This window comes from Vitis riparia, chromosome 3, assembly GCF_004353265.1.
Source record: "Vitis riparia cultivar Riparia Gloire de Montpellier isolate 1030 chromosome 3, EGFV_Vit.rip_1.0, whole genome shotgun sequence".
Classification (NCBI taxonomy): domain Eukaryota; kingdom Viridiplantae; phylum Streptophyta; class Magnoliopsida; order Vitales; family Vitaceae; genus Vitis; species Vitis riparia.
Genome location: NC_048433.1, coordinates 4,577,777 through 4,604,709, shown reverse-complemented (window position 1 = coordinate 4,604,709; position 26,933 = coordinate 4,577,777). Strand labels below are relative to the sequence as shown.

Genomic DNA, 26,933 nt, shown 5'->3' with positions numbered 1-26,933 from the left:
GATTGGGCCACTTGGCAGGTGGTTTTTGTAGTGTGGTGGGGTTGGTTTAGTACATTGAACCTAGACATAATTTGGGTTACGTTTTAAGGTTTGGTTGAGGGTGTGACCTCATGGATTGCGCATATATTAATGATAATTGGTCAAGTGATACTGCAGTCCCAAAGGGAATCTCTCTCAATGATTTTACCGACAGTTCCCTCCACATTCAAATGTTTGATCCGTATTTGAATTGGAGTCTAATGCTCTGATCAAAGACACCTTTCGCTTAGTCGATCAGTGTTTGATTACTAAATAAGATGGTGTCACAAATATTTTTGAATTCTAGGTCAAAGTCAACGAGTGTAAAGGTTATCAATTTGATAAGATAAATTGTTTACAAACACTTTTAAAAATGATTCTTAAAAAATATTTTTTTTTTAAGTTTAAAAACCATTTTTAAAACGCTTTTATAATGTTTTTACAATAAAGGTTTATTTAAAAACTTATATTATTATAAACTTATTTTTTTTATATTTTAAATATTTTTAAAATAATTTTTATATATAATATTTTATTTTCAATCATTTTTTGTATTTATTCTTTTTTTAAACAATTTTTTTTAAAAAGGTAAAATGATGACTAAAAATACTTAAAATAAGTTATCAACAAATTCCTTATTGTCATGACAATTTTCAAAAACATGTTTTAGAAACAATTGAAAATCAAAGTATTTTCATATTGCTTTATTCCCAAAAACAAAAAATTATTCTGGGTAACGGTTCCAAATGTATCCTTCATTTGGTTATCTTATTATACATGAAATGTGGAAAAAACAAAACACAAGAATGGTGAAATTATAATTTGTTAAAAAGAAGAAAATAATAGTTAGATTGATTTGAAATTTGTTAGAATTTTTTTTTTCTCTTGAATTAATGTGGAAGTTTCATGACAAGTAAGAAGAAACAAAAAAGATCTTAAAAAAAAAAAAAGAAAAAAGAAAATAGAAGAGTCCAAAATGTTCAAGAAAAATGCAAGAGTTTAAAAAAAGTAAAATTTTTAGCGAGAAAAAGGTAGGATTAAAAATTTCTTATAACAATATAAATTAATTAAATCATTAGTTAGTCATTTGCTCTCATCCTCACACAAGGACTTCTCTCATGGCTGCCCAATATGTATGAACAACTTTCTACAACAAATAAGGTACACTTAACTAAAAAGTTGTTTAATTTAAAGATGTTCGAGAATGAGAATTTCAAGCAGCATTTAAACGAATTTAATGAGATCACAAATTAATTAAATTTGATTGTTATTGAATTTGATGATAAGATTCAAGCCTTATTAAACCTCGGTTAATTGTTTAAGAGTTGGAAAAACACAATCACTTCAATCAGTAGTTCATCTAGAAAATCAAAATTGGTGTTTTTGAAAGTAGTATGCATGATTATAACTGAGGAGATCAGGAAGCATGAAGAAGGTTTTTCCAATTCATGATCAACATTAAACATGGAGAGCAAAGGTAGAAATCAAAATAAAGGTAATACGTGTGATAAATCCAAATAGAGGAATGATAGGTTGAAATCTAGAAATTCCAAAAATTCCTAACATTAGACGAGTAAGAAAGATATCAAATGTTGGAATTGTGATTAGAGCTAAAATATGTGCTCCAATAACACATATTTGATATGACTTATGCACCATAAGACATTCAAATCATCCGACTCTACCCAAATCGATGCTATGACCTTAACCATGAGTTTAACTTGTATTTGGAGATTTATCTTAGGTTTAAGGGAAGAAAAGAATACAAATTGAATCAGTTTAGATTTTGAAAGAATGAGATGGGTTTAAATGAGAAATTAACAAGTCAAGACTCATGAAATATAAGGAAAAGCAAGACGAGGATATCACGAGTTTGAGAAATAAGGAATGACCATTATGAAGTAAGAAATAAGGCATACAAATATAGAAAATGAGGCATGAAGCCAAATTCATCAAGTTTGTATGGAAATTTGGGACTCAAAATCTGGTGGTAACATGTACTTTGACTTTAAGATGAAATTTGGAGCATTTCCCAAAGTCCATTTTAGGCAAGTTATATATTGATTTGAAGCTCGAGAAGTTAAGAATTCAAAACTTCAAAAGATGTGCAAATTAGAGGTAAATAAGGAAGCTATGCACATTTAAAGCAAATTGGTTAGAGAGGAAAACTAAGTTCAAAATTGGTAACTTGGATTTGAAATGATTTTTGTCCATTTAAAACTCAAAGGAATGAAATAAAACTTTTGGAATAGGCTAAGTTTGAATCTCTTTACTTGTTTCAAACAAGAGGCATACATTTCAAAGCCAAACAAACATGCATGGGCAATGAGTGAGTTCAAAATTCACAGTGAATTTTGAACTCACCTTGTTGACTTCAAATTGGACCATTTATTTCCCACTTATGAGTTCAAAATTGATTTGGAACTCACCCAAATATCGAACTCAACCACTAGTGACCGATTTTGAGCTCCAAGACATGTCAAAACGAGTTTCAAATGTCTCTATCCAATTCAAAATGCATCATACTCATTTAGAATTTGTAATTTTTGGGTTTTTTTAATGTTATTTATGAATTTTCGTTGTAATAAGTGGTCAATGAGAGTGTACCACATGTTAGGTCATTGAAGTTACTATATAAACTCTTTTAGTTCTAGAGTTTAGGTGATTTTCCAAGAGTTAGGCTTTTGTGGGGAAGAATATAGGAACTTTGGTTTATTTCTTTTATTCTTTATTGAATATATTGTTTTTAGTTTTCTTTGATTCAAATTATGAATTTTTACCCTATTATGGATTGTGAATGTGACATTACCCCCAACAAAGGATAAAAAGCTATCTTGGGGCTTGAAACATAAAAACTTAATGGTTAGAAAACTTATAGGGACATTAGGTAAATTATTATAACAATAAGATTAATTAATGGTTGAGTTACAATTTATTAATTTTTTATCCTATCATTGTGAGTTAGTTTAGAGAATAATAAAGTAGGTTACTATTCAATACTAGTGATTCTTGGTAACTCTTGATCATTAGTTATCCTGATTTTCCTTATAGTTATCTGCCCCAAAACAAAGCTATAAAAAGTAGGAAATGTTAAAAAGCCAAACCTTAAATTGATATAATCTCATTCATTTGATGGTTTTCAGAATTTGTTTTTTGTTAAAAAAAAAAAAAAAGGTTTTAGATGTAATTTTGAGTTATAGGGTGCGGCTCAGGTTGATCGTAAGCGACTAAGAATTCCAAAACCTTAAGATCACTCTAGTTAAGAAACCTTTGTTATCTCTATTTCTACATTTTAAGTTAGATTGTGGAAAACCTCAAATTTAAATCAATTAAATTAAAAATCAATATTCGTTTTGTTATTAATTTAACTTCTTTTACTTAGTTTCACTTCATAAAAGTTAATTCACATTTTGTTTTTCACTTTAGGATTTAAATAAAAACGATTCATTTATCCTAGTATTGGCAAATTCCATAAGTCAGTCCCTAAGGATAATATCTAAAGTATTATAAAAGTCGTAGTGACTCTTTCTCTTGTTTTTTTCTTGACCAAAGTTGTTACATAAAAAGGCTTAGTATTTTAGATAATAGAGAAGATTAGTCAAATTGTGGAAAGAAGGAACATTATAAAAATGAGTGCAAGGCTGCCAAGAAGGATAAGAATGGTGACAATAAGACCAATGCAAATGTTGTGTCAAAAGAATTAGATGATGCTCTTATATGCTATTTGGAGAGAACAATAGAATAGTGGGTATTAGATTCAGGGACATCATTCCATGCTACCTCAAATGGAGAATTATTTGAGAATTATGTCTCAGGTAATCTAGGGAAGAAGTATCTAGTTGATGACCAAGCATGTGTTGTTATTGGCATAGGTGAAGTGTAGATCAAATTGAATGGATTTGTATGAAATTTGGACAACGTGAGGCACATTTCAAACCCGAGAGAGAATTTTATTTCCATTGGGTAGTTAGCGAAAGATAGCTATGTGACAACTTTTGTAGGTGGCACATGGAATATCTCAAAGGGAGCTATTTGCCATGGCAAGAAGAATGATACTCTTTACATGACAATGGATGGTTGTGAGTTTATTGCCCTTGTTGAGAGCAAAGAAGATTCGAATTTATGGCATTAGAGGCTTGGTCACATGAGTAATGATGGGCTGAAAATTATACACTCGAATGGGAAGTTGTCAGGTTTGAAGTAAGTTGACATTAACATGTGTGAAAGTTGCATACTTGGGAAACAAAAAAGGGTTAGCTTTAAGAAAGTTGGAAGAACTCCAAAAGAAGCAAAACTAAAGTTAGTTCATACAAATGTTTAGGGACTTGCTTCAGTTGTATCTATCGGTGGAAGATCTTATTTTGTGACCTTCATTGATGATCATTTGAGGAAAGTGTGAGTATACTTTATGATACACAAATGAGAAGTGTTTGATGTATTCAAGAGATGGAAAATAATGATGGAGAATAAGACAGGTATGAGAGTCAAGAAGTTGCAGTTTGATAATGGTAGGGAGTATGAAGACTTTGAGTTCAAGAAGTTCTATTATGAAAATGGAATTAAATTGGAGAAGACCGTGCCAAGGACACCTTACCAGAATGGTATAGTAGAATGAATGAACAAGACATTCATTGAAAGAGAAAAAAAACATGCATATACAAGCAAGGTTTTCAAAGGAATTCTAGGTAGAAGCAATCAAAACAACAACTTACTTGATCAATTGAGGACCGTCAACTTACTTGGATCACAAAATATCGGAAAAAGTGTGAACTAGAAAAAAGGTAAAGTTTTCTCATTTAAGGGTATTTGGTTGTGTATCATATATATATATATACATATTAGTGATCATGGCATAAACATACTTGATGCTAAATCACTAAAATGTACTTTCATTAGCTATGGTGTTAATGATTTTGGTTATTAGTTTTAGGATGACCAGAATAGGAAAGTGATTAGAAGTAGGGATGTCATATTTAATGAGAAAGTTTTGTATAAGTAGAGAGATGCAACACATTTCAATAGTTTGGTAGTTTGGTACAACCTGAACCTATTTACTTTGAGCTAGATGATGTCCCATAGAATAACATGACAAATAAGACAGGTCAGAATCATTAGATTGAGGAAAATACTACATAGGATGTTAATATATCACAAGACTAGTTTCAATTCCTACTTATAGGAGATCTAACAGGCCACATGTACCAAATAGGAAGTATTTAAATTATTTGCTATTAATAGATGGAGGTGAACCAAAATGTTATGATGAAGCATATCATATGGAAGATAATAACAAGTGGGAACTTACGATGAAAGACGAAATGAAGTCTCTTATTCTTAACCAGACTTGGAAGCTAGTCGAGTTACCAGTGGGTAAGAAAGTTCTTCATAATAAGTGGGTGTATTAAATTAAGTAGGAACATGATGGTTCTAAGAGATATGAGGCTAGATTGGTGGTAAATGGGTTTTAGCAGAAGAAAAATGATTGACTATACAATCATTTTCTCTCTAGTTGTGCAACTAACTATTATTCGATCTGTTTTTAGTATTGTAGCGATAGGGAGTCTACATATAGAGCAATTAGATGTGAGATAGCTTTCCTCTGGTGATTTAGAGGGGGAAATTAATATATATGCAACAACTAGAGGGTTTTGTAGTGAAGGGTAAAGAGAATGTGGTGTGCAAATTAACTAAGAGTCTGTATGGTTTAAGACAAGCCCCAAGACAATGGTATAGAATATTTGGCACTTTCTGTAAAAGAATGGGTATCTCAAGTGCAATGCAGGCCATTGTTGTTACTTCATAAAGGTTGGTTCTATCTATATTATTTTGTTACTGTATGTTGATGACATATTAGTAGTTGACACAAATTTAGATGAAATTAACAAGTTGAACAAATAGTTGTCTAGTAAATTTGAAATGAAGGACTTGGGCACAACAAAGTAGGTACTTGAGATGAAGATTAGTAGAGACAAATAAATGGGCATCTTGTGGTTATCTTAGGCTAAGTATATATATTCATAAAGTATTGCAAAGATTCGACATGAGTAATGTTAAGGCAATTAGAACATCATTAGCAAATCATTTCAAGTTGTCTAATTAAACATTGCCCATGGGCATATGAGGAAAGAGACTTCATGGCAAAGGTCACATATGCCTTAGCCATTGGAAGTTTGATGTATGTTATGATATGCACGACACTAGACATTGCTTATGCAATGGAAGTTGTGAGCATATTTATGCCAAATCCAAGTAAGTAGCATTACGAAGCAGTGAAATGGATGCTTAGGTACTTATATGGTACTACAAAAAAAGTGTCTATATTTCAAAAGGAGTGAGTTAAAATTGGAAGGATATGTGGATGTTGATTTTGCCAATGAGATAGATAATTGGAAAAGTACTATAGGGTATGTGTTCACTTTGGGTACTACTGCTATTAATTGGATTTCTCAATTGTAGAAGATTGTTGTTTTATGTACAATTAAAGTAAAATATGTGACTATCACAAAAGCTAGTAAAGAAATGATTTGGTTGTAGAGTTTGTTAGCAAAGTTGGGATTCAAACAAGATATGAATGTTTTGCATAGTAATAGCCAAAGTGCAATACATTTGGCTAAGTATTCAGCATTTCATTCAAGAACTAATTATATTACACTTTGTTATCACTTCATCAGCTTTTTGCTTGAAGATAGGGTGTTAACACTTATGAAGATACAAGATAGGAAGAATCTAGTTAACATGTTAACCAAAATAGTGATAACAGAAAAACTGGAGTTGTGTGCAACTTCAATTGGTCAAGATCGTGAGAATAGGTTGTTTGAGTGCACCCTCATACCCATTAATCATTGAAGGAGAATGTTTACTTGTGTTTTAGTCTTCAAGTGGAAGATTGTTGGATTGTGAAGCTTGAATTAGTTTTGTTATGCTTCACTTAGGATGGTAAGGGCCAAGCTAGCCGATTAGCTCATAGGGGTTGAAGGGCGCAATGCTCTCTAGAGAATTTATTTATTTATTTTTATGTAATGACTGACAAGTTTAACCTTATTATATATTTTAACCCTTTTATGTTTTAGGGTTTTATTTTTTAATGAGTGAAGTAGCAATTGAGAGGTTTTTTGAAAGCTTTGCCATTGCACTCCTTCTCATTCCTTTTATAGTGGATTGTTGAGTGTTGGTGTACTCCATTGATGTAGGGATCAAATTGATCGTCAAACCATGCTAAAAATCTTTTTTTTTTTCTCTGCTTATACATGTGTGTGTGATTTGGTTAACATCATTTATCTTAATAATTCTCTTCCTAGAATAGGAAGAAAATGATGATTCCATTAATGCAGCATGCATTGCTGCTTATTTATCAAGCAAATTACATTATTATTTTCACACCAAACCTCCAAATTCACCACGTACGTATCGTATATACCGCATGGTAAGCTTTAGAGAGCTAAAACAAGCGCTTATTGATTACGGATAGATAATGTCCCACCGACCTTTTTACTCTGATACCTTGAAATGAGAAATTTGGAGGTTTTCCACACCAAGCTTCTTGAGATTACTGCGCTTTCTCGTAGCCAAGAACTTTCCCAAGTTGTATGCTCTATACTTTGGTTTTTCCCCCTTCGTCAGCTCCTCCAAGGGCTGCACCCAAAGATGGTGCGCGGGATTGAAAAAGAACGGAATCGAGAACCTTTCCCTCTCTGAATTCAGTATCACTCTGTGCTCCACACTCTCATAAGTGTCGTTGCTCCAAACCTGGTTTAATATCAGTATAATTAGCCAAACAGATGCAAAATTCGGTGAGCCAAATAACTGATAAGCAGGTGCTTATAATTCAAAGTTCTTGGGTGGTACCTGAATTATATCCCCAACATTGATGATATAAGCATCTGGGGTGGGCTTCACTCGAACCCATTCTCCATCGGTTTTTCGCTTTACTTCCAACCCTCCGACATCATCCTGGGCAAGGATGGTTAAGGCTCCGAAATCCTTGTGGTGACCAACGCCCAGAGCTAGGTGAGGGACAGGGCAAGGTGGGTAGTGATTGAAGCGGACGGAGCTCGTTGATTCTTCAAAGAAAAGATTGAATCTGTTTTCTGGAAAACCTAAGCTCAGAGAGATGAGTCCCATCAACTTGAAAGCTAGTTTTTCCGTTTCTCTCGCATATTCTTCACAGACCTCCCTGTATAACTCAGTTCAATTAGAACAAAAAAAACCAAGTAATTCACTGAAGTGACTGTGCCTTAGCTGGTGAAATTTGTACCTTAATTCAGGAGGGTACTGAGGCCACCGATTGGTCAGCTCTATGAGCTCCTTGTCGTCAGGATCATCCGAAGCAGGGATGAAGGCGGGGGTTCTCACCACGAAATCAAAGACTTCTTTCCAGTCCCTAACGTTCTTGGTATGCTCAGTATCAAAGTACCCCAAAGGATTCACCTCATCTCTACTCACCTTCCTCTTCTCCTCCACTGGCAGAGCGAAGAACTTCCTCGCGGCATCCCAAATTTTCCGGCGAGACTCCGAGGGCACCCCATGGTTGACGACTTGAAAAAAGCCCCAGTTCTTGCATGCATCAGCTATTTGAAGAACACGATTGGAAGCATTGGCGGAAGAGAGATCAATGAGGGGGATGCCTTCAGCTTCGATAACAGCGAGCTTAGGCCTATGTTGGGCGTCTTGGACGAAGGCTGGATCGACCTCTCCCATGGCTGTGGTAATGGTTAGAACTTAAAAATGGCAATTAAGCACTGGTAGCTGCAGGTGAAGATGGTTACAGGACTTGGGCAACTCGGCAGGTGGTTTTTATAGCTTATGGGTGTTGGTTTAATACCTTGAACCTGGACATAATATGGGTTACGTGTTAAGTTTTAGTTCGGGGTGTGAGCTCATGGGTTGCGCATATGTTAATGAGATTTGGTCAAGTGATACCTAGCTATTTCCACGGCACCCTCAATATTCAAATATTTCATCCGTACTTGATTTGGAAGGTTGATTTGTAAATCTGATGGTGTAATGTCTATTTTTGAATTCAGTGCTTTATATTTAACGGCGGAGATAAGAAAAATAGAAGAGTTGATAACGTTGAAGAAAAAATGCCAAAGTTTTAACAAGGTAGAGTTTTGATGAGAAATAGGTAAAATTAAAATTGCATTATAATAATATAAATTAATTAAATCGTTAATCACCCATTTAATCTCATTCTTATCCACAATTGTTGATAGTTGATTGCTACAAAATTCTAAAAAAATCTTCCACAAAGACAAATCACAAGATGTTCAATAACATATATGCTCTTGCACCAAAAATTGTATAAGGGAAAAAAAAAATGATGCACAAAAAAAAAAAGAAGAGAAATTCTATATCTAATATTATTTCATAAGAAAACTAACTACAATAAATTTTAAAAGCAAAGAGTGTTTTACCATATCTAAATAATAGATTATTAAATTCTTTATTTTTCAATTGGATTTTTTTTTTTTAATTAGAAACATCTATATAAAAATAAAAATCACTTTAAAAAATTTTTAAATTTAAGATAATAAATTTTTTATAATATTTTAATTCTTTTAAATAATTTTTAAAATTATTATTTTTTCAATATAAAATTTTAAGAGTTTTTGTATTTTATATATAAGTTACTAATATTCTCTTATTTTAAACATAGAAAATAAAAAATGTAACCAAATGAATTAGAAAATAACAAAGTTGAATAAAAATAGTCTAACCATCTTAAAGCTAATAATGTTTGACAGAAAACACTTAAATATACCTTGTATTTTTCCTCACTGGTCAGCTCCTCCGAAGGCTTCACATTCACATGGTGCGCCGATAAGAAGAAGAATGGAATCGAAACCCTTTCCTTCTTGTGCCGACCCACACCGAGAGTGAGCTCCAGCCATGAGCACGGCGGATGGTGATTGAGTCGGACAAAGCATTAGCCTTTGAAGAATTCATTCAACCGATCTCCCACCAAGCCTAAGCTTAAGGAGATGAGTTCCAAGAACTTGTAAGCTAATTTTTCTATTTCTCTAATATAGTTTTTCCAAATTTTCCTGAAAATAAATCATTATATAAAATATATCAATACTCAAAATAAATTTAATAAAATCTTGTCTTGCCTTTATGTCTCTAGTTGAGTCTATTTGGCTTCGAGTTGTGCATTTATGTCTCCAGTTGAGTTTGTTAGGCTTTGAGTCGCACCTTTACACCTCTAGTTGAATATGTTCAACTTTGAGTCATGCCTTTACGTTTTGAGTTGAGTCTATTCAGCTTTGAGCTGCACTTTTACATTTTAGTTGAATTTGTTCGATTTCAAGCCGCACATTTACATCTCTAATTGAGTCTGTTCAACTTCAAATTGCATCTTCACATTTCTTGTTGAATTTGTTTGGCTTCAAGTCGCTCCTTTATGTCTCTAATTAAGTTTGTTTGGCTTTAAGTTTCACATTTATGCCTTTAATTGAGTTTGTTCGACTTTGAGTCTTGCCTTTACGTTTTGAGTTGAGACTATTTGGCATTGAGATGCATCTTTATGTTTCAAGTTGAATCTGTTCAGCTTCAAATCATGCCTTTACATCTCTAGTTGAGTTTGTTTGACTTCAAGTCATGCCTTTAAGTCTCTAGTTGAGTTTGTTTAGCTTCGAGTCGCGCCTCCACATCTCTAGTTGAATTTGTTTGGCTTCATATCGCATCTTATGTTTTGAATTTAGTTTATTTGACTTTAAGCTATGCCTTTACATTTCTAGTTGAGTCTATTCAGCTTCAAGTTGCACCTTTACTTTTCGAATTGAGTTTGTTCGGCTATGAGCAACGCTTTTACATTTCAAGTTGAGTCTATTTGGCTTTGAGTTAAGCCTTTACGTCTCTAGTTAAGTCTGTTCAACTTTGAGCTGCATCTTTCATTTTTTAGTTGAGTCTATTTGGCTTTGAACCACACCTCTATGTTCAAATTAAGTCTATTCAGCTTCAAGTCGCACTTTTATGTCTTTAGTTAAGTTTGTTCAACTTCGAGCAATGCCTTTACGTTTGAAGTTGAGCCTATTTGACTTCAAGCCACACCTTTACATCTCTAGTAGAGTTTGTTTGGCTTCAAGCCATGCCTTTCTGTTTCAAGTTTAGTCTGTTCAGTTTTGAGCCATGCCCTTACGTTTCTTATTAAGTTTATTCGGCTTTAAGTCGCGTCTTTACATTTCGAGTTAAGACTGTTCGACTTCGAGCTGTGTCTTTACATCTTTAGTTGAGTTTGTTTGACTTCAAGCTACGCATTTACGTTTCGAGTTGAGTTTATTCGGTTTCAAGTTGTGTCTTTATGTTTTGAGTTGAGTTTGTTTGGCTTCAAGTCACACCTTTACGTTTCGAGTTGAGTCTCTTAAACTTTGAACTACACCTTTATATATCCAGTTGAGTCTGTTCGACTTTGAGTCACACCTTTGAGTTTTGAGTTTAGTCTGTTCGGCTTTGAGCCACACTTTACATCTCTTGTTGAGTCATATTTAGCTTCGTTCTATGCCTTCACATTTCCAATTGAGTTTGTTCAGCTTTGAGTCATGCCTATGTTTTAAAGTTTGTTCAGTTTCAAGCCACCTCTTAGCCTTATTAAGTTTGTTCAAGTTTAGTTGTGCTCTCACCCATATCCTTAGTTTTAAGTTTATTCAGCTTCAAGTCATGCATTTGTCCTTGTTAAGTAAGTTCGACTTCAAGCCACGTCCTAGTTTTGAAGTTGTTTGTCCTCGAGCCACACCTTCCTTTCTTTTTGAGTTCATTTAGGGTTTTCTCCTTCCTCAAGTTTATTAGTGCATTCTCTTTCATTCGAGTTGATCAATCTTTATCTTGGTCGTCCTTGAATTGTTCATTGTGTCACGATTTGGTGTTTTTCATTGCATATATACTCCCCACATTGTCTATATCTTTATCCTGATGAGTTTCTTCCCTAATACGTGACCTCGATCTTTGAGCTTAGCATGCCATGTGCTAAGACAATTTTGAGTGTTCTTTTGTTCTTCAATGCAATTCACTTCATTCCATTCATCACTCATGTTTCACTGTTTGTGTTCATTTCATTCGTGATCTACATTGGAGAGAAGCATATTTGTTGGCCCTTTACTTTGTCTTATAACACATATTTTTGCTTTTTTATTTTCCTCTTGCCCCATACTCATTTTTGGTGCTCGTTTTGGATCCTTCTTGTTTGATCATTCATGGTCCCTTACTGGTCCACGTTTACTTCACTCATTATTTATGTTTTAGCCGCATTTTAGAGGCCATGTAGGAGGAATTTTGAGTCCAAGCTTATTTTTTAGAGACCCTAGTAGCTGGCTCATATGAGGACACGCGTCCTCATTGGGTAGGTTTTTTCCATTTTTTAGAGGGGTTTTCTAGAGGCTTCTAGGCTGAGGACACTGTTCTCATATTGGCCTTTTTTCCCCCTTTTTAGAGGGGTCTTCTAGAGGCTTCTAGGGTCAGCTAGGAGAGCATTTTGATTGATGCTTTGATATGGATACCAGATGCCACATTTCATCTTGTTGAACACTGATTAGCTATGGACTTGTTACTGCTTTACTCTTCTGTTTCGAGTTAACTTTGAAAATGAATCTGAATATAGACTGGTATTTGCAGCTTGATGTTTAGAGAATCATATTTTAGTTGTTGTTTAAAATTCATTTTGGCATGTTCGGTTGCTTCAAGCTCATTGATACAATAATGAAATGGAGCTTTATATATTTGTTACTGGGTTGGCTCTCTGTTTGGTTATCTTTAAGTTCTGCATCTTTTCTTTTCTCGTTGCCTTATCTTCTCTGGGGGGTGCCGTTTGAAAAATACTTAGTGGAAGAAATGGGAAGCTGAAGGCTAGGGAACGACTTGATCGAAGAACATATGAATTTTTCAGATACCCAGAACTCACATCAAAAGAAGCCTCGGAGTCTAGGTCAAACACATCATCTGACAAGGAGTATACCTTTGCCTTTGGTGATTTTATTGACTTCTGCATGATGGACATCCGAGGGTGGGGACTGGAAGAGAAATGATGAATCTGCCCAAGATAGTTTGTCTAGAAAGGAACTTGTATTAAATGATGGTTACCCACTATGTCAGATGCTGAAATTTGGGTATGACGACTCCCGGTGGCATCAGAAAGATGAGTTGCACAATCCTTCTCACAGTAGAAAGCTTGACCTCCGAAGTTGGGCTTTTTCATGGCCGGACAAGAGGAGTGATAACAATAGTGCGAACAGAGCCTGTCACGACCCAAATTCTGAGTGAACTTAACCCATGATTCCAGGTCAGATGTTTGACCTTTAAGGGTTACACCTATTCCATCTTTTGACCTTAAGGGTTACATCTATTCAATCTACCAGTCCTGATAACTTAATTTTTTTTTCTCGATAAAACAATATCTAATCCCAAATCGACTTATTAAGCTAAACAGTACTGATAAGCATGTACTTATAATTCAAAGTTCTTGGGTGGTACCTGAACTATATCCCCAACATTGATGATATAAGCATCTGGGGTGGGCTTAACTCGAACCCATTCTCCATCAGTTTTTCGCTTTACTTCCAACCCTCCAACATCATCCTGAGCAAGGAAAGTTAAGGGTCCGGAATCCTTGTGGCGACCAATGCCCAGAGCTAGGTGAGGAATGGAGCAAGGTGGGTAGTGATTGAGGCGGATGAAGTTTGTTGATTCTTCAAAGAGAAGATTGAATCTGTTCTCTGGCAAACCTAAGCTCAGAGAGAGGAGTCCCAACAGATTGACAGCTAGTTTTTCCATTTCTCTAGCATATTCTTCACATACCTCCCTGTATAAATCAGTTCAATTAGAACAAAAAAAACTTAGTAATTCACTGTAGTGACTGTGCCTTAGCTGGTGGAATTTGTACCTTAATTCAGGAGGGTACTGAGGCCACTGATTGATCAGCTCTTTGAGCTCCTTGTCGTCAGGATTAGGCGAAGCAGGGATGAAGGCGGGGGATGACGCCACGATATCAAAGACTTCCTTCCAGTCCCTAACGTTCTTGGTATGCTCAGTATCGAAATACCCCAAAGGATTCACCTCATCTCTACTCACCTTCCTCTTCTCCTCCAGTGGCAGAGCGAAGAACTTCCTCGCGGCATCCTCAATTTTACGACGAGACTCGGAGGGCACCCATGGTTGATGACTTGAAAGAAGCCCCAGTTCTTGCATGCATCAGCTATTTGAGAAACATGGTTGGAAGCATTGGCGGAAGAGAGATCAATGAGGGGGATGCCTTCAGCTTCGATAACAGCGAGCTTAGGCCTATGTTGGGTGTCTTGGATGAAAGCTGGATCGACCTCTCCCATGGCTGTGGTAGTGGTTAGAACTTAGAACTTAGAAATGGCGGTTATGCACTGCTGGTGTTAGCTGCACGTGAAGATGGTGAGGGGGACTTGGCCACTTAGCAGGTGGTTTTTGTAGTGTAGTGGGGTTGGTTTAGTACATTGAACCTGGACATAATTGGGGTTACGTTTTAAGTTTTGGTTGGGGGTGTGGGCTCATGGGTTGCGCAAATGTCAATGATAATTGGTCAAGTGATACCAAGTTATTTCCAAAATCTGCAGCCGCAAAGGTATCTCTCTCGATGATTTTGGCAGCAGCCAGCACTCTCTACGTTCAAATGTTTGATCAAAGATACGTTTTGTTTAGTGTCGTGTATATTTTCGAATTAATTACTTCATATTTAGGGATACGTTTTGTTGAGTGTCGTGTATATTTTCGAATTAATTACTTCATATTTAGGGAAAAGTGTGCTTCAATACGCTAATATAAAAATATCAGCAAAATAAGATCCTAAGTTTTCATATTTTAAGGTTTATAATGCAATTGGAAATTATTTGGAGAATTATGCATTTTCAGCTCATGTGTATTTCAAAACCAAAATGCTCTCCACCTTGCCAGCCAAGCCTTACACGTTGAAAGTAAAGAGAGAAAAAATCTTCAAAAAGCCACCAAAACCAATTTCTCTTTCTTTTGAGTTATTTGATTAAAAAGATCAATAAAATCCAATTTTTAAAATTTAACCCTTTGTCCCTTCTTTTTTTCATTTTGATAAAAATATTTTTACTATTTTCTTGTAAAAATAACATTTTTTTTAAAATCTATATATAAATACTTGAAATGGTAAGAGACGTATACATAAAAAATAAAAAAAAAAGTTACTTTTCAAGTGAAAATATAGAAAATGTTAAGATTTACAATTTAAGGATTATTTCATCCCTTTTAACCAAATATTTAACATGATCAAGGACTATTCCCTAAATGAAGGCATACGGTAGCAAATACCCCTAATATGAACATTAAAAGTACAACTTATCTAGTATCAAACACTCTGTTTTAAAACCCATAGCCACTCCAAATATCCCAAATATTCTTTTTTATGCAACCTCTCTCTCTCTCTCTCTTTCCTCCATAGACACACTAAAATATTTTCTCAAACTTGGATTTTTCTCCACAACTCAACCCTAACTTCTTTTCTATCTGTACCAAGGCTAAAGAATATAGTTTATACTTGTATTCCTTCATGTACCAAGCCCACAAGATGATTAATAAGTTTCTCTCTAGATTTTACATTGGAGTTGATTGATGACAGTACCCTTATTAGGTAGTTTATTATCTTCCTTAGGTACTGCTTTTTCCTTCCTTAGATACTACCTTTGTAACCTTGGGTGCATGATCGAATCCATTGTTTCATGGCTACTTCAAGTAAGTCAAGAACTTACGTACGTGTGTGCTACATGTCTTATAGATACTACATTTACATTCTTTAGGTACTACCTTTACCTTCCATGGGTACAAATACGGTTAATGATAAGAATTTTAACATAAAAAAATGGAAAAACCATACTTGATAATAAAATTGCATATATTTTCTTTCTTTCTTTCCTTTTTGATTGATTTTTTTTTTTTTTTTTTTTTGGTCTTTGCTTTGGTTTTTATTTATGTCTTTGTTTCTTTTAGTTTTTGTGTGTGTGTGTGTGTTTTATTTTATCTTATTTTCATCTCTATGCAGAAGATGTAGAAGAAACAACATCACATCATAAGGTGCATTTTTCCGTTCATTTAAGACTAAAGGTTTTGGATTCACAAAATGGTGGGAAATAAGGGTGAGAAGCTGGAAAAATGTTGGATTGAGCTACATTTGATCAATGGTGAATTTGCAAAAAAGATTGTAGGAGAGGTTTCTTGAGGTGGACAAGGTCAGAAGCAAAGTGCCTTTCCCTAGTTTTTAGGGTTGGTTCCTTGAGTTCTTGGGAAGAACTTAGTTAACGTGTGAATTCATTCAAGGTAATTTGTGTAAGATTTTCTAGATTTTGCAAGTGAATGCACCTTAGCTTTTCCTATTGTATTTGTGTTTTTTTAGGTTGATTATTTTATTGATTGTCACCACTCAAGGAATGGAAGCAATGGGGTCTCTAGATGCAATGCCTAAAGGCAAGCATATAGGCGTTGTTAGGAGTGTGCTTCCCATGTCCAACAAGCATATTGACATCACCCAAAGCCAAGGCATCTTTGGACTAGGAGTTCTAGCTTCTACTTATGTGAACTTTATAGATGCAGTCTGGCTCTTCCAAATATTTATTGTTATGTAGTAGTTATACACATGTACTTTGTTTAAGTGAATTGATTTTTGGATTTTTAGTTAAATCAAATTTAAGGGTATGTTGTTTAATTTACTAGAGATCTCTTGTTTGTAATTCTCGTTATCATACATAGATCTTTGTTAGTATTTGCCAATTTCCTCAATAGCAACTGTATTAGTTATCAATGGAATGAATCTTGAGTAACTTGTAGTATCATTTTTGGTTTTGAATTGGCTAATCTTTTTTGGAAGAATGAATTAGATATATGAGCTTGATTACTAGCAATAGTTGAGTTTGTTTTGATCTCGGGGTATTTGCCTTGTTGATAGGACATAGATTTTGGGTCCAAATAGTTGAAAATTGATGAGCTTAACCAGGACATAGATTTGATCCCGTTGGGAGAACCACAACACTAACCAGTGTTCCTACAAAAAGCTAATAACCATGATTTAGAAATGTGATTTCCCTAAAGGGAAGCATTTCTAATCTTATTTGAAGGGAAACTTTGATATCTTCCTTAATACACTAGAATATTAATTTAAAAACAACAATTAAGGTTATATTAACTATTATAATAATTTATAAATTACATAAATATGATAATAACTATTAAAATAAAAGTATTAAACATAAAAATGTTTAATTCTGTTGGGTAAAAGCTTCATAAATCTTTTATTATTGAACTTCTATCATATGATCAAACATAGTGATGATCCTCAGTTGGATTAATTAACACTTGTTTCATAAATTGAACAACATATAACATGATCAATTATAAACAAACAAGTAAACATCATACTAGATAAAACTATCTCTTAAGATTTCAATTATTACATGTTTAAATTACAAATCATATTTTTGCAACTTTCGTAAAGTTATGCAATAGATATGATTAAAATTTCGAAACATTGAAAATGTATATTAATTCATTATTCAAATTCATCATATCATATATATACTTTAGTTGTCCATAAGATCAAATAATAACCAAAATTTGAAAAATATGTTTTATGATCCAAAATTGATTGAAACTAATATCAATTGTTAAATAAACTTTATGTGAAATAATTATTTTGGAAAATCAATCTGGATGCATAATGCATAATAGGTATAAGAAATAAATAAATGACAAAATAATAATTATATTTTTGTCTTAATCCATGATATCGATAACACTTTTAATGTGAGTTCGAGTCACTTTGTGAATTGTTGGGTCAAGGTATGCAACTCACCATTCTCATTTAGTAGATGAGTCAATTGTGTGGTATATGTTGTTATAAGCAAAACAACTAAAAACATAAGAATACAATACAACTTAGGACCTTAAATTTATAAAAGAGATTTATAACTCTTAATCTTCTCATAAAAGATTCTATGAGAGTTATACTCATTATTTATAAACATTATATATAGATTAATGGACAATAGTAATACCAACTTGAATACATTCATGTAATTGTATAAATTACACTTTTTCATCTTCCTCTATTAGTCATAAACTTTATATATAAATTAAATCTCATAATGGAGTTACAAAAGTTGTAATACCATATTCGTATAAATGAAAATTTTCTAACTCCATATTTATAATTTTAATTTTCCATGTTAGAAGTTGAATTTGTTCCACATCGCCAAGTTACTGGGTTATTATGTTGTTTATATATGTGGATTGGGCACCCTCTCCCTTTAAGCTAGCTTTTGGGGATGAATTATATTCAAACCCATTTAACATGGTATCAGAGCTTGATTTGACTGGGGGTCATGGGTTCAAGCCATCTCTCCGCAATTCGTATGTTTGTTTCTCATTTGCATGTTTGGAAGTCTAGAAAAGGGTAATTGCATTTGTTTGTTTTTCCCTTCACGTGTGGATATGGGGCCACACATAAGATAGGGTGTTAAAAAGTATGATATGTATATTGAACTCAAATCTTATAAGTTTAAGCTTTTAGGAAAATTAGTAATTCAATATTCTATACATAAAATTATTTGATGTCCAATCAATTGATTCACCTACTTATCAATTAATATACTTTTAAATAAAATATATTTCAATCCATTACACAAATATAATTAAAACAAAATACTATAGCAATATGAGTATGTGACAAATAAATAAAATAAAAATAATCATGTCTTACATGTAAACTATATTCAAAGGAAAAACCACAAGTCATCCCCACTATTAAACAATCCATTGTATAATGATCAATTACAAAGACCAAGTATTACCAAACTTAAAAGTATCTAAATCATACTCACTTTGCACATTTTCTTTATACCTTGATCCTTTAAACTCATTTATTCCAATGTGGATGCATCTTGAGTTCTAATCAAGGAAATCAATCTTTGAGTGAAATTTTCATCAAGTTAAATTCTCTTTATATCATTGAGAACCATATCAAGATTTCTTTTGTTGGTTGCTTTCAAAGTCCCACTAGAATTAGATTGAAATTTTTATAATCTCTAGAACTTTAACATATTAATTCTTCAATTAGTCAATCAAATATTAAATTTTATCTCCATAGATGGAACTCAATGAATTTTTCGACAAAGGTGTTAACACTAATTTCATATTAGAAAAAAAAAATGATGTGACACATAATGATATATATATAGGTGTTGTAGATTGAATTCATGAGAAAATTATTCTTAATTTTGTAAAAATTATATATATAAGAAAGTTTTTAGACTTACTAAAACACATTACTAATCAAGTGGTAATATTTATATCTCATTATTTTGTAATCAAGTTTCATTCATTTGTATCATATATGAGTCCTATTATATTATACCTTACTCTTATTACATTGTACTTTGATCTTATTTGTTTAAACATCGATTTCATTTCTTTATATATACATCATATTTATTTATATCTCGATCTTAATTATTTGTATCTTTATTCAACAGTTTAGATTTTATTACATATTTTTAAACATTTTAATTTGAAATTTGATATCTTAGTATTTTTCTAAAATAGCTACCTATAATCCTTGTAGACTCAAAATTCACTCCAACCCATCAAAAAAATTTACCTCTCTTCGTAAGTTGCTAAACTATAATTCCAAAAATAACAGAACTTTTCATACTTATTCTAGGCAATTAGAGTCGAGATGTTCCAGGCATAAACCATATTCTTTCAAGATCGATTTGAAAGAAATGTTACGATTTCAGCATTAAATAATGCATGTCAATTAACAATATTGCTCAGATTCTTTAGGCAAAGGTCCCAGCCTAGAGATTGATAGTGTTTCTTTGAAGCAAAATGACAGAATGGAATAACACAAGAAAGGCAGAACCAATTAAGTGTCCACAGACAAAAAAAAATTATTTATTTATTTTCTGAACTACCCTTGAAATTGACACCTCCCATACAGTCTGATCTGCATTTCTGTGGCACTATTTCCCTTATTCCTAACCATAAATCTGCTGCCATCTCAATAATTCACATCCTTATCCACTCCCTATCTAGGGTTGTAACACTATTTTCAAAAAGATTTTTTTTTTCTTTTTTCAAGGGGTGGACAAGGGTCCTCATGAGACAAGCTGTGGAATAATTATAAGCCCACTTGGGTAATGGTTTCATTGTCAGGGTAATACTTTTTAAGGTGAAAATCAGCTGGGTCCATCATTCTTGTTTCCATGTGACTGTTTCCAAGGATAACTCAACCTTCAAATCCATCGAGCAGTCATATAAAAATACACGCAGATTTCATATCTTGAAGCTTGTCCTGTGTTCAGATCGGATAACTCATTCATATGCCTAATCACCAATCACCAACTTGAGTGTAAAAAAAGCGTGGTCCGATATTATTTGTATATGGGTTTGAGAGAGAAATGGGGTGTCCCTTGGAGGCTTCCAAAGGCCATTTTTGAACCTGCCTTTGATTTTGGCCATGGCAAATCAACAGCTTGTAGTATATATATATTAATGGAGACCAAGACTCAAATAGAGAGAGAGAGACGCGGGGATGCGATAAAGAGAACAGTATAGCCAAGAGCGTATAAGCATTTCTATTGCTGTAATGGTGATTCAGAGACTGGAAATGTGTACATCACTGCTGAAAATGGCAGTAGAGTCTGTGCTTGTTTTCGCGGAGGCAGTCGGGCTAGTCATCAACCACAATGCCACGCCGCTTTTGGCAAACTCAGCCTCAGTTGGCAATGATGTTTCTGTCCCTTTTATCGGTTTTCTTCTTTGAATTCTTCGTCTTGTAGTTTCCTTCCTTACCAGAATGCCCATTGGCCATTGTATATGTTGAGGGTTCTTTTTTGCCTTGATAGATTTTCTAAAGGATGTGAATGTTTGATAGGAGAGAGTATATATACACATCTATGTAAACTTTGATTAAATTTTGTTCTGGGTGAGCTTCATTTTCTGCAAATTCATTTGCTGATAGCTTTGGAAATGAATCTTCAGTTGTTTGGGTGCTGATTATTTGCTTGCTTCACACGATTTTATGTGCTGTTCCTTTGGTAATAATCTTGTTGGGTGGATCAAGGAGAAGAGCGAAGATCTGAGGGAAAATAGAGTCTGGAGAAAGAAAAGATATAATGATGATTAAGAAAGGCTTTAATATACTTGCAAGATCAGGAAAAAAATATTTCTTGGGTATCAATTATTTTCTTGCTTGATATGGGTTTGATACTCTTTTTCAATTGGTGATCATTTTGGGAAGATCAAGAAGAAGAAAATGGGGTCTAGATGAAGAAAAGCTATAATGGCGATTATTAATTAAAATCAGATGAAATAAAAGTCTGTTTCCATCATTCTTAATATGGTTTCTTTTGTCAAAAATGGAAGATGACTTGATTTTCATAGTCCCAGCAGGACTTTAGTACTCATCAAACTCATAAATTTTGAACAACTTTGAGCTAACCTTCTGCATTAATTTGGTGCATCTGCGCAATTGCAGAGTATGAACACCCACAAAATCTTAATATGAATCTTTTGGGTCAATAGCTTCTATATATGATGGATGATAAGAACAAAGCAAATCTTGGGTTCTCCATGGCCACGATCATTTATCCGCCATATAAAATGCGGATTTTCCTAACACCAACCCCTTACTTTAATAAAGTCAAGTTATTTTAAGGCCCATTATTAGACATGCCTTAGAAGCATTGGGTCTGTGATTAAAAAAATGTAGTAATATCGTTTAAAATACCTAACACTGAAATTTTGATAATTTTGAATGTCATAGTGTGGATTTGAAGAAAGAAATCGTATCCAAGATCTGTTCCTTTTCCTGGGAAACATTAGTCTTGGTCAATTATGAACCGTTACACGTTGCCTATCATGATCATATTTATATTAGCTTTGATTTCTATGGGGGTTATAATTTATTTGTATGCTAATCATAGAGGTGATACATGTGATCCACATGTCATAATTGGACTTGGAACCAATCATTGGATTCCTTTGATGAACTGGCAATGGAAGAATACTAATTGCTCCGGTCCCTTTCTTTTTTCAAAGTAGGATGATCTCTTCCACACCCTCTGGCTGTTTTTCTTTGTTCTTTTTTCAATCATCCATAGCTGAAAAACCTTGATGCCCACCTTGACTTTCCCAAGATAAAACACCTTATCTTCACTTTCTTTCTTTTCCCTTTAAATTTGATTCTAGATCTGAAATCCAGGGCTTATGACCCTGTAGAAGAAAGACAGATATGAAGCTTGGGATGATTTGAACTTCAGTTTGATTTTCTGCACACTCTGTTTAAAACTCCTGAAATATAGTTGTATATTGCAATACATTTATAATTGATACAACTGAACCATGATGTTTCTATTAGTAAAAATTTCTTTGAATCAATCCACAGTTCAAAGTACCAATTTCTATTGAAACTTTTTTCTTTTCGTGCTTAATCAATTGTTTCGTTTTCCACATAATGGTATGACAACATCAAGAATACTTCTCAGCAATTGCCTGCAGGTGAACCCAAAGCTCTTTTGGCTTAGACATCATGACCATGTGATCAGATCCTTTAATCTCTTTAACAGCATCAGGCGGGTTTTTTTCAATCATCCAGAGTTGAAAATCCTTTTTCGCCAGCTTGTCTTCCTCAGAAATAATAAAGACACGTTTAACCGAGCCATATTTCTTCGACAACATGAGTTCATTTGACATGTCTTCTTCACTGAACAAGCGTACGGGTCTCATCAACATAGTCCCTAGTGCCAAGTCCTGGAAAATTTGTGCCCAAAATGATATAACAACAACAATGAAAAGTCTCATGATTTTGGCTGTAAGGCCTGAATTAATGGAGTTCTCACCTCAGTTGGGCTCAACTGATACACATTCAGTGATGAGAACAAGGGGCCAAAGGTGAAAGTGGTGGGAGGATTGTTGGGGCCATTATCATATGTGAACTGGCTGTCTAGTAGAGGACCTTGTCTCCTGAGTGACTTCAATAAGAAGTAGAAACCAGGCTAAAAGTCAGAAACAGGGGAAGCCTTCCCCTCTTAATCAACAAGTAAATTTCTGTAAAAGAAAAATAGTATGTATGAAGTACCTCTTGATTGAGAGTGGAAATGTTGAGAGTGGGACCAGGCATTGAGGCAGTAACAAAAACAGCTACAGAAACCTTTTCTGGGAACTTCTCCATGGCCTGAGAAATGGCTAACCCACCCAAGCTGTGTCCAACGAGAACCACCCTCTCATCTGCAGGGAGTGACTCCATGAAGTCCCTCAGTGGCTGGAAATACTCAGAAATAGATCGCAGATCACCCACTTGTTTTGGGTTAATTCCAGAAGCAGCCAAGTCCAGAGCAGTGACTTTGTGGCCAGATGATTTTAGTAGTGCCACAATCTTGTACCAAGACCAGGCACCATGGCAAGACCCATGAACTAGAACATAGTGCTTGACGGGATTAGCCTGTCTCCCCTCTGATGCCATTGAATACACTCAAGAAACAAGAAAAATCAGAAAGGAAACTAAAATCGTATGCTTCTTCCTTTCCTGCATACTCCTTTCCTGTTACGGAGATGGTCAGCACCCAAGCATTTTAAAGGGCACAATTGGGTAGGCTTTCACTACAACTACTAATCTAATGGATTAAAATTTTTCCTGTGAAATTGACTCTAGAAATAAAATAAGGATTAAGGATTCAAGAACATGTACACATTGACTGCCAGGGTTTAAAAGATGACACATGCACCTGCGTCACACTCTTTTTCAATGATAAAGAAGTTATGCAAAGGAAGAAAGAATGAAATATACAGAGTCTAGTAGTTAACTCCTCCCCTTGAATTCTTCTCTTGCCCGGATTGGTTTGTAACTGCAAACATTTTCTTTTCCCAATGTGATCTGTGGATTGAGTTCTGATCTCAATTTGTTTTTGGCATTTTTGGTTTTGTTTCTGCAAATCTTGAGATGTATCTTTCAATTAATACAAGTTATGCAGTTAAGGTTTTTGGACATATAAAATGTTAGCCAAACCTTTCCCGTGGCAGGTTGAAGGTACTTTGGGGTAGGCTTGGTCACGCTTGATACCTCAACCTGACTCAAACATGATGTTTTCACCCATTTGAATTGATCAAAGTTGTGTTGACTGGCATGATTCCTTTAATAAAGAAGTTGTTTTAGGATTAAGGCGTACAACACAAATTTGACTTGAGTAGATCTATTTAATTATTGTGTATTAACATAATTATAATCAATTGAGTCGAAAATGAATTAAATTAGAAAGTTAATTATATTGATTTAAATAAGACCTAATTCAACCTGATTATTAAATTACTCAACTTATTATATGATTTGAACACTGCCCACCAACATTAATTGTAACTCGTGCTTTGAGTTCAGGTGGCAGCAAGAGTTTGGCCTTTGTTTTGAGTGTTGGATGAATGTTGGATTAACCTTTCCCATGGCTGTCAAATTCCTCATAAATTATTGGTGATTGTAATAATTTCCTCAAAAAATAATGGTGCATTGCTTCTTTAGGATCCATTGATCTTAATAATTCTCTTCCTGGTATAGGAAGAAAGTGACTATTCCATTACTGCAGCATTCATTGCTGCTTATTTATCAAGCAAATTACATTATTATTTTCACACCAAATCTCCAAATTCACCATGTACTTATCCTATATACTGCATGGTGAACTTCAGAGAGCTAAAACAAGCTCTTATTGAATACATGATAGATGATGTCCCACTGACCCTTTTACTCTGATACCTTGAAATGAGAAATTTGGAGGTTTTCCACATCAAGCTTCTTGAAATTACTGCGCCTTCTCGCAGCAAAGAACTTTCCCCAGTTGTATGCTCTGTACTTTGGCTTTTCTCCCTTCGTCAGCTCCTCCAAGGGCTTCACCCAAACATGGTGCCCGGGACTGAAAAAGACCGGAATTGAGAACCTTTCACTCTGTGAATTCACCGTCACCCTGTGCTCGACACTTTCATAAGTATCGTTGCTCCAGACCTGGTTTAATATCAGTATAATTAGCCAAAAGGGTGTAAAATTTCTTGATCCAAACAGTACTGATAAGCATGTACTTATAATTCAAAGTTCTTGGGTGGTACCTGAATTATATCCCCAACATTGATGATATAAGCATCTGGGGTGGGCTTAACTCGAACCCATTCTCCATTGGTTTTTCGCTTTACTTCCAACCCTCCAACATCATCCTGGGCAAGGATGGTTAAGGCTCTGGAATCCTTGTGGCGACCAACGCCCAAAGCTAGGTGAGGGATGGGGCAAGGTGGGTAGTGATTGAGGCGGATGAAGTTCGTTGATTCTTCAAAGAGAAGATTGAATCTGTTTTCTGGCAAACCTAAGCTTAGTGAGATGAGTCCTAACAGCTTGAAAGCTAGTTTTTCCATTTCTCTAGCATATTCTTCACATACCTCCCTGTATTAATCAGTTCAATTAGAATTTAACAAAAAAGTAATTCACTCTAGTGACTGTGCCTTAACTGGTGAAACTTGTACCTTAATTCAGGAGGGTACTGAGGCCACTGATTGGTCAGCTCTTTGAGCTCCTTGTCGTCAGGATCAGGCGAAGCAGGGAGGAAGGCGGGGGTAGGCACCACGAAATCAAAGACTTCCTTCCAGTCCCTAACGTTCTTGGTATGCTCAGTATCAAAGTACCCCAAAGGATTCACCTCATCTCTACTCACCTTCCTCTTCTCCTCCAATGGCAGAGCGAAGAACTTCCTCGCGGCATCCTCAATTTTCCAGCGAGACTCCGAGGGCACCCCATGGTTGATGACTTGAAAAAAGCCCCAGTTCTTGCATGCATCAGCTATTTGAGAAACATGGTTGGAAGCATTGGCGGAAGAGAGATCAATGAGGGGGATGCCTGCAGCTTCGATAACAGCGAGCTCAGGCCTGTGTTGGGTGTCTTGGATGAAGGCTGGATCGACCTCTCCCATGGCTGTGGTAGTGGTTAGAACTTAGAACTCAGAAATGGTGGTTATGCACTGCTAGTGTTAGCTGCAGGTGAAGATGATGACGGGGATTTGGCCACTTGGCAGGTGGTTTAGTACATTGAACCTGGACATAAATGGGGTTACGTTTTAAGTTTTGGTTGGGGGTGTGAGCTCACGGGTTGCGCATATGTTAATGATAATTGGTCAAGTGATTTTACCGCCGCCCCAAAGGAATCTCTCTCAATGATTTTACCGACAGCACTCTCCTCATTCAAATGTTTCATCCGTATTTGAATTGGAGTCTAATACTCTCATTGTTTAATTAACTCCGGCTTGATTAATGAATCCAGTGGTGTCGTGTATATTTTCGAATTCTCTGCTTTATATTTAAACCTTCTTGGTTTTTATGTTCTCATCCAATGGTTTAAAACCCAAAAACGATGCAAAGAGAAAAAGAGAAAAAAAAAAAAGTTAGGATTTCATGATAATTCTTAAAAAAAGATACAACACAATTGGAATTAAAATATATGTAATAAAAAAAATAAAAACTAATTCATTTTTAGTTTTATTTTTTAAAATAATAATACTAATATAGTAACTAAATAAATAAACATATAGTAATTAAATACATAATAACTAAATATATTAATGCCTTCTCATAATTGAGACTTTACAACATATACTCAATTTTTAAACAACTCTAAAGTGAAAATAATTAAAAATACTTAAAATATGTTACCAACAAATACCTTATTGTCCTAACAAATCTCAAAAACCTTATTTAGGACCAATTGAAAATCAAAATTATTTTCATAGTTCTTTACTCTGGAAAAAAAAAAAAAAAGGTTCTTGATGACAGTCTCAAACATTTGCTCCCATTTGGTTATTTTATTATATAAGTTTTTAAATAAAATAAAATGATTAATGATAGTTTGTAAGGAAAAATCA

At 34.4% G+C, this 26,933-nt stretch overlaps 3 protein-coding genes and 1 pseudogene across 3 annotated transcripts; all 4 read right to left on the bottom strand.

Annotated features, from left to right (window-relative positions):
• Nucleotides 1-7,291: 7,291 nt before the first annotated feature.
• Nucleotides 7,292-8,764, bottom strand: LOC117911919 (probable 2-oxoglutarate-dependent dioxygenase At5g05600). Its single transcript, XM_034826356.1, has 3 exons — nt 8,273-8,764; nt 7,864-8,191; nt 7,292-7,764 (listed from the first exon to the last, which is right to left on the bottom strand). The coding sequence occupies exons 1-3, from the start codon at nt 8,713-8,715 to the stop codon at nt 7,507-7,509; spliced, it is 1,029 nt and encodes a 342-aa protein (XP_034682247.1). The 5' UTR covers nt 8,716-8,764; the 3' UTR covers nt 7,292-7,506.
• A 4,135-nt stretch (nt 8,765-12,899) lies between these two features.
• On the bottom strand, nt 12,900-14,386 carry LOC117911712 (annotated as a pseudogene).
• Nucleotides 14,387-22,328: 7,942 nt separating this feature from the next.
• On the bottom strand, nt 22,329-23,622 carry LOC117911523 (salicylic acid-binding protein 2-like). Its single transcript, XM_034825928.1, has 3 exons — nt 23,126-23,622; nt 22,887-23,018; nt 22,329-22,797 (listed from the first exon to the last, which is right to left on the bottom strand). The coding sequence occupies exons 1-3, from the start codon at nt 23,507-23,509 to the stop codon at nt 22,516-22,518; spliced, it is 798 nt and encodes a 265-aa protein (XP_034681819.1). The 5' UTR covers nt 23,510-23,622; the 3' UTR covers nt 22,329-22,515.
• A 940-nt stretch (nt 23,623-24,562) lies between these two features.
• Nucleotides 24,563-26,092, bottom strand: LOC117909944 (probable 2-oxoglutarate-dependent dioxygenase At5g05600). The gene is made up of 3 exons (XM_034823993.1): nt 25,546-26,092; nt 25,138-25,465; nt 24,563-25,036 (listed from the first exon to the last, which is right to left on the bottom strand). Exons 1-3 carry the CDS (start codon nt 25,986-25,988, stop codon nt 24,779-24,781), a joined length of 1,029 nt encoding a protein of 342 aa, XP_034679884.1. The 5' UTR covers nt 25,989-26,092; the 3' UTR covers nt 24,563-24,778.
• Between the last annotated feature and the right edge of the window lie 841 nt (nt 26,093-26,933).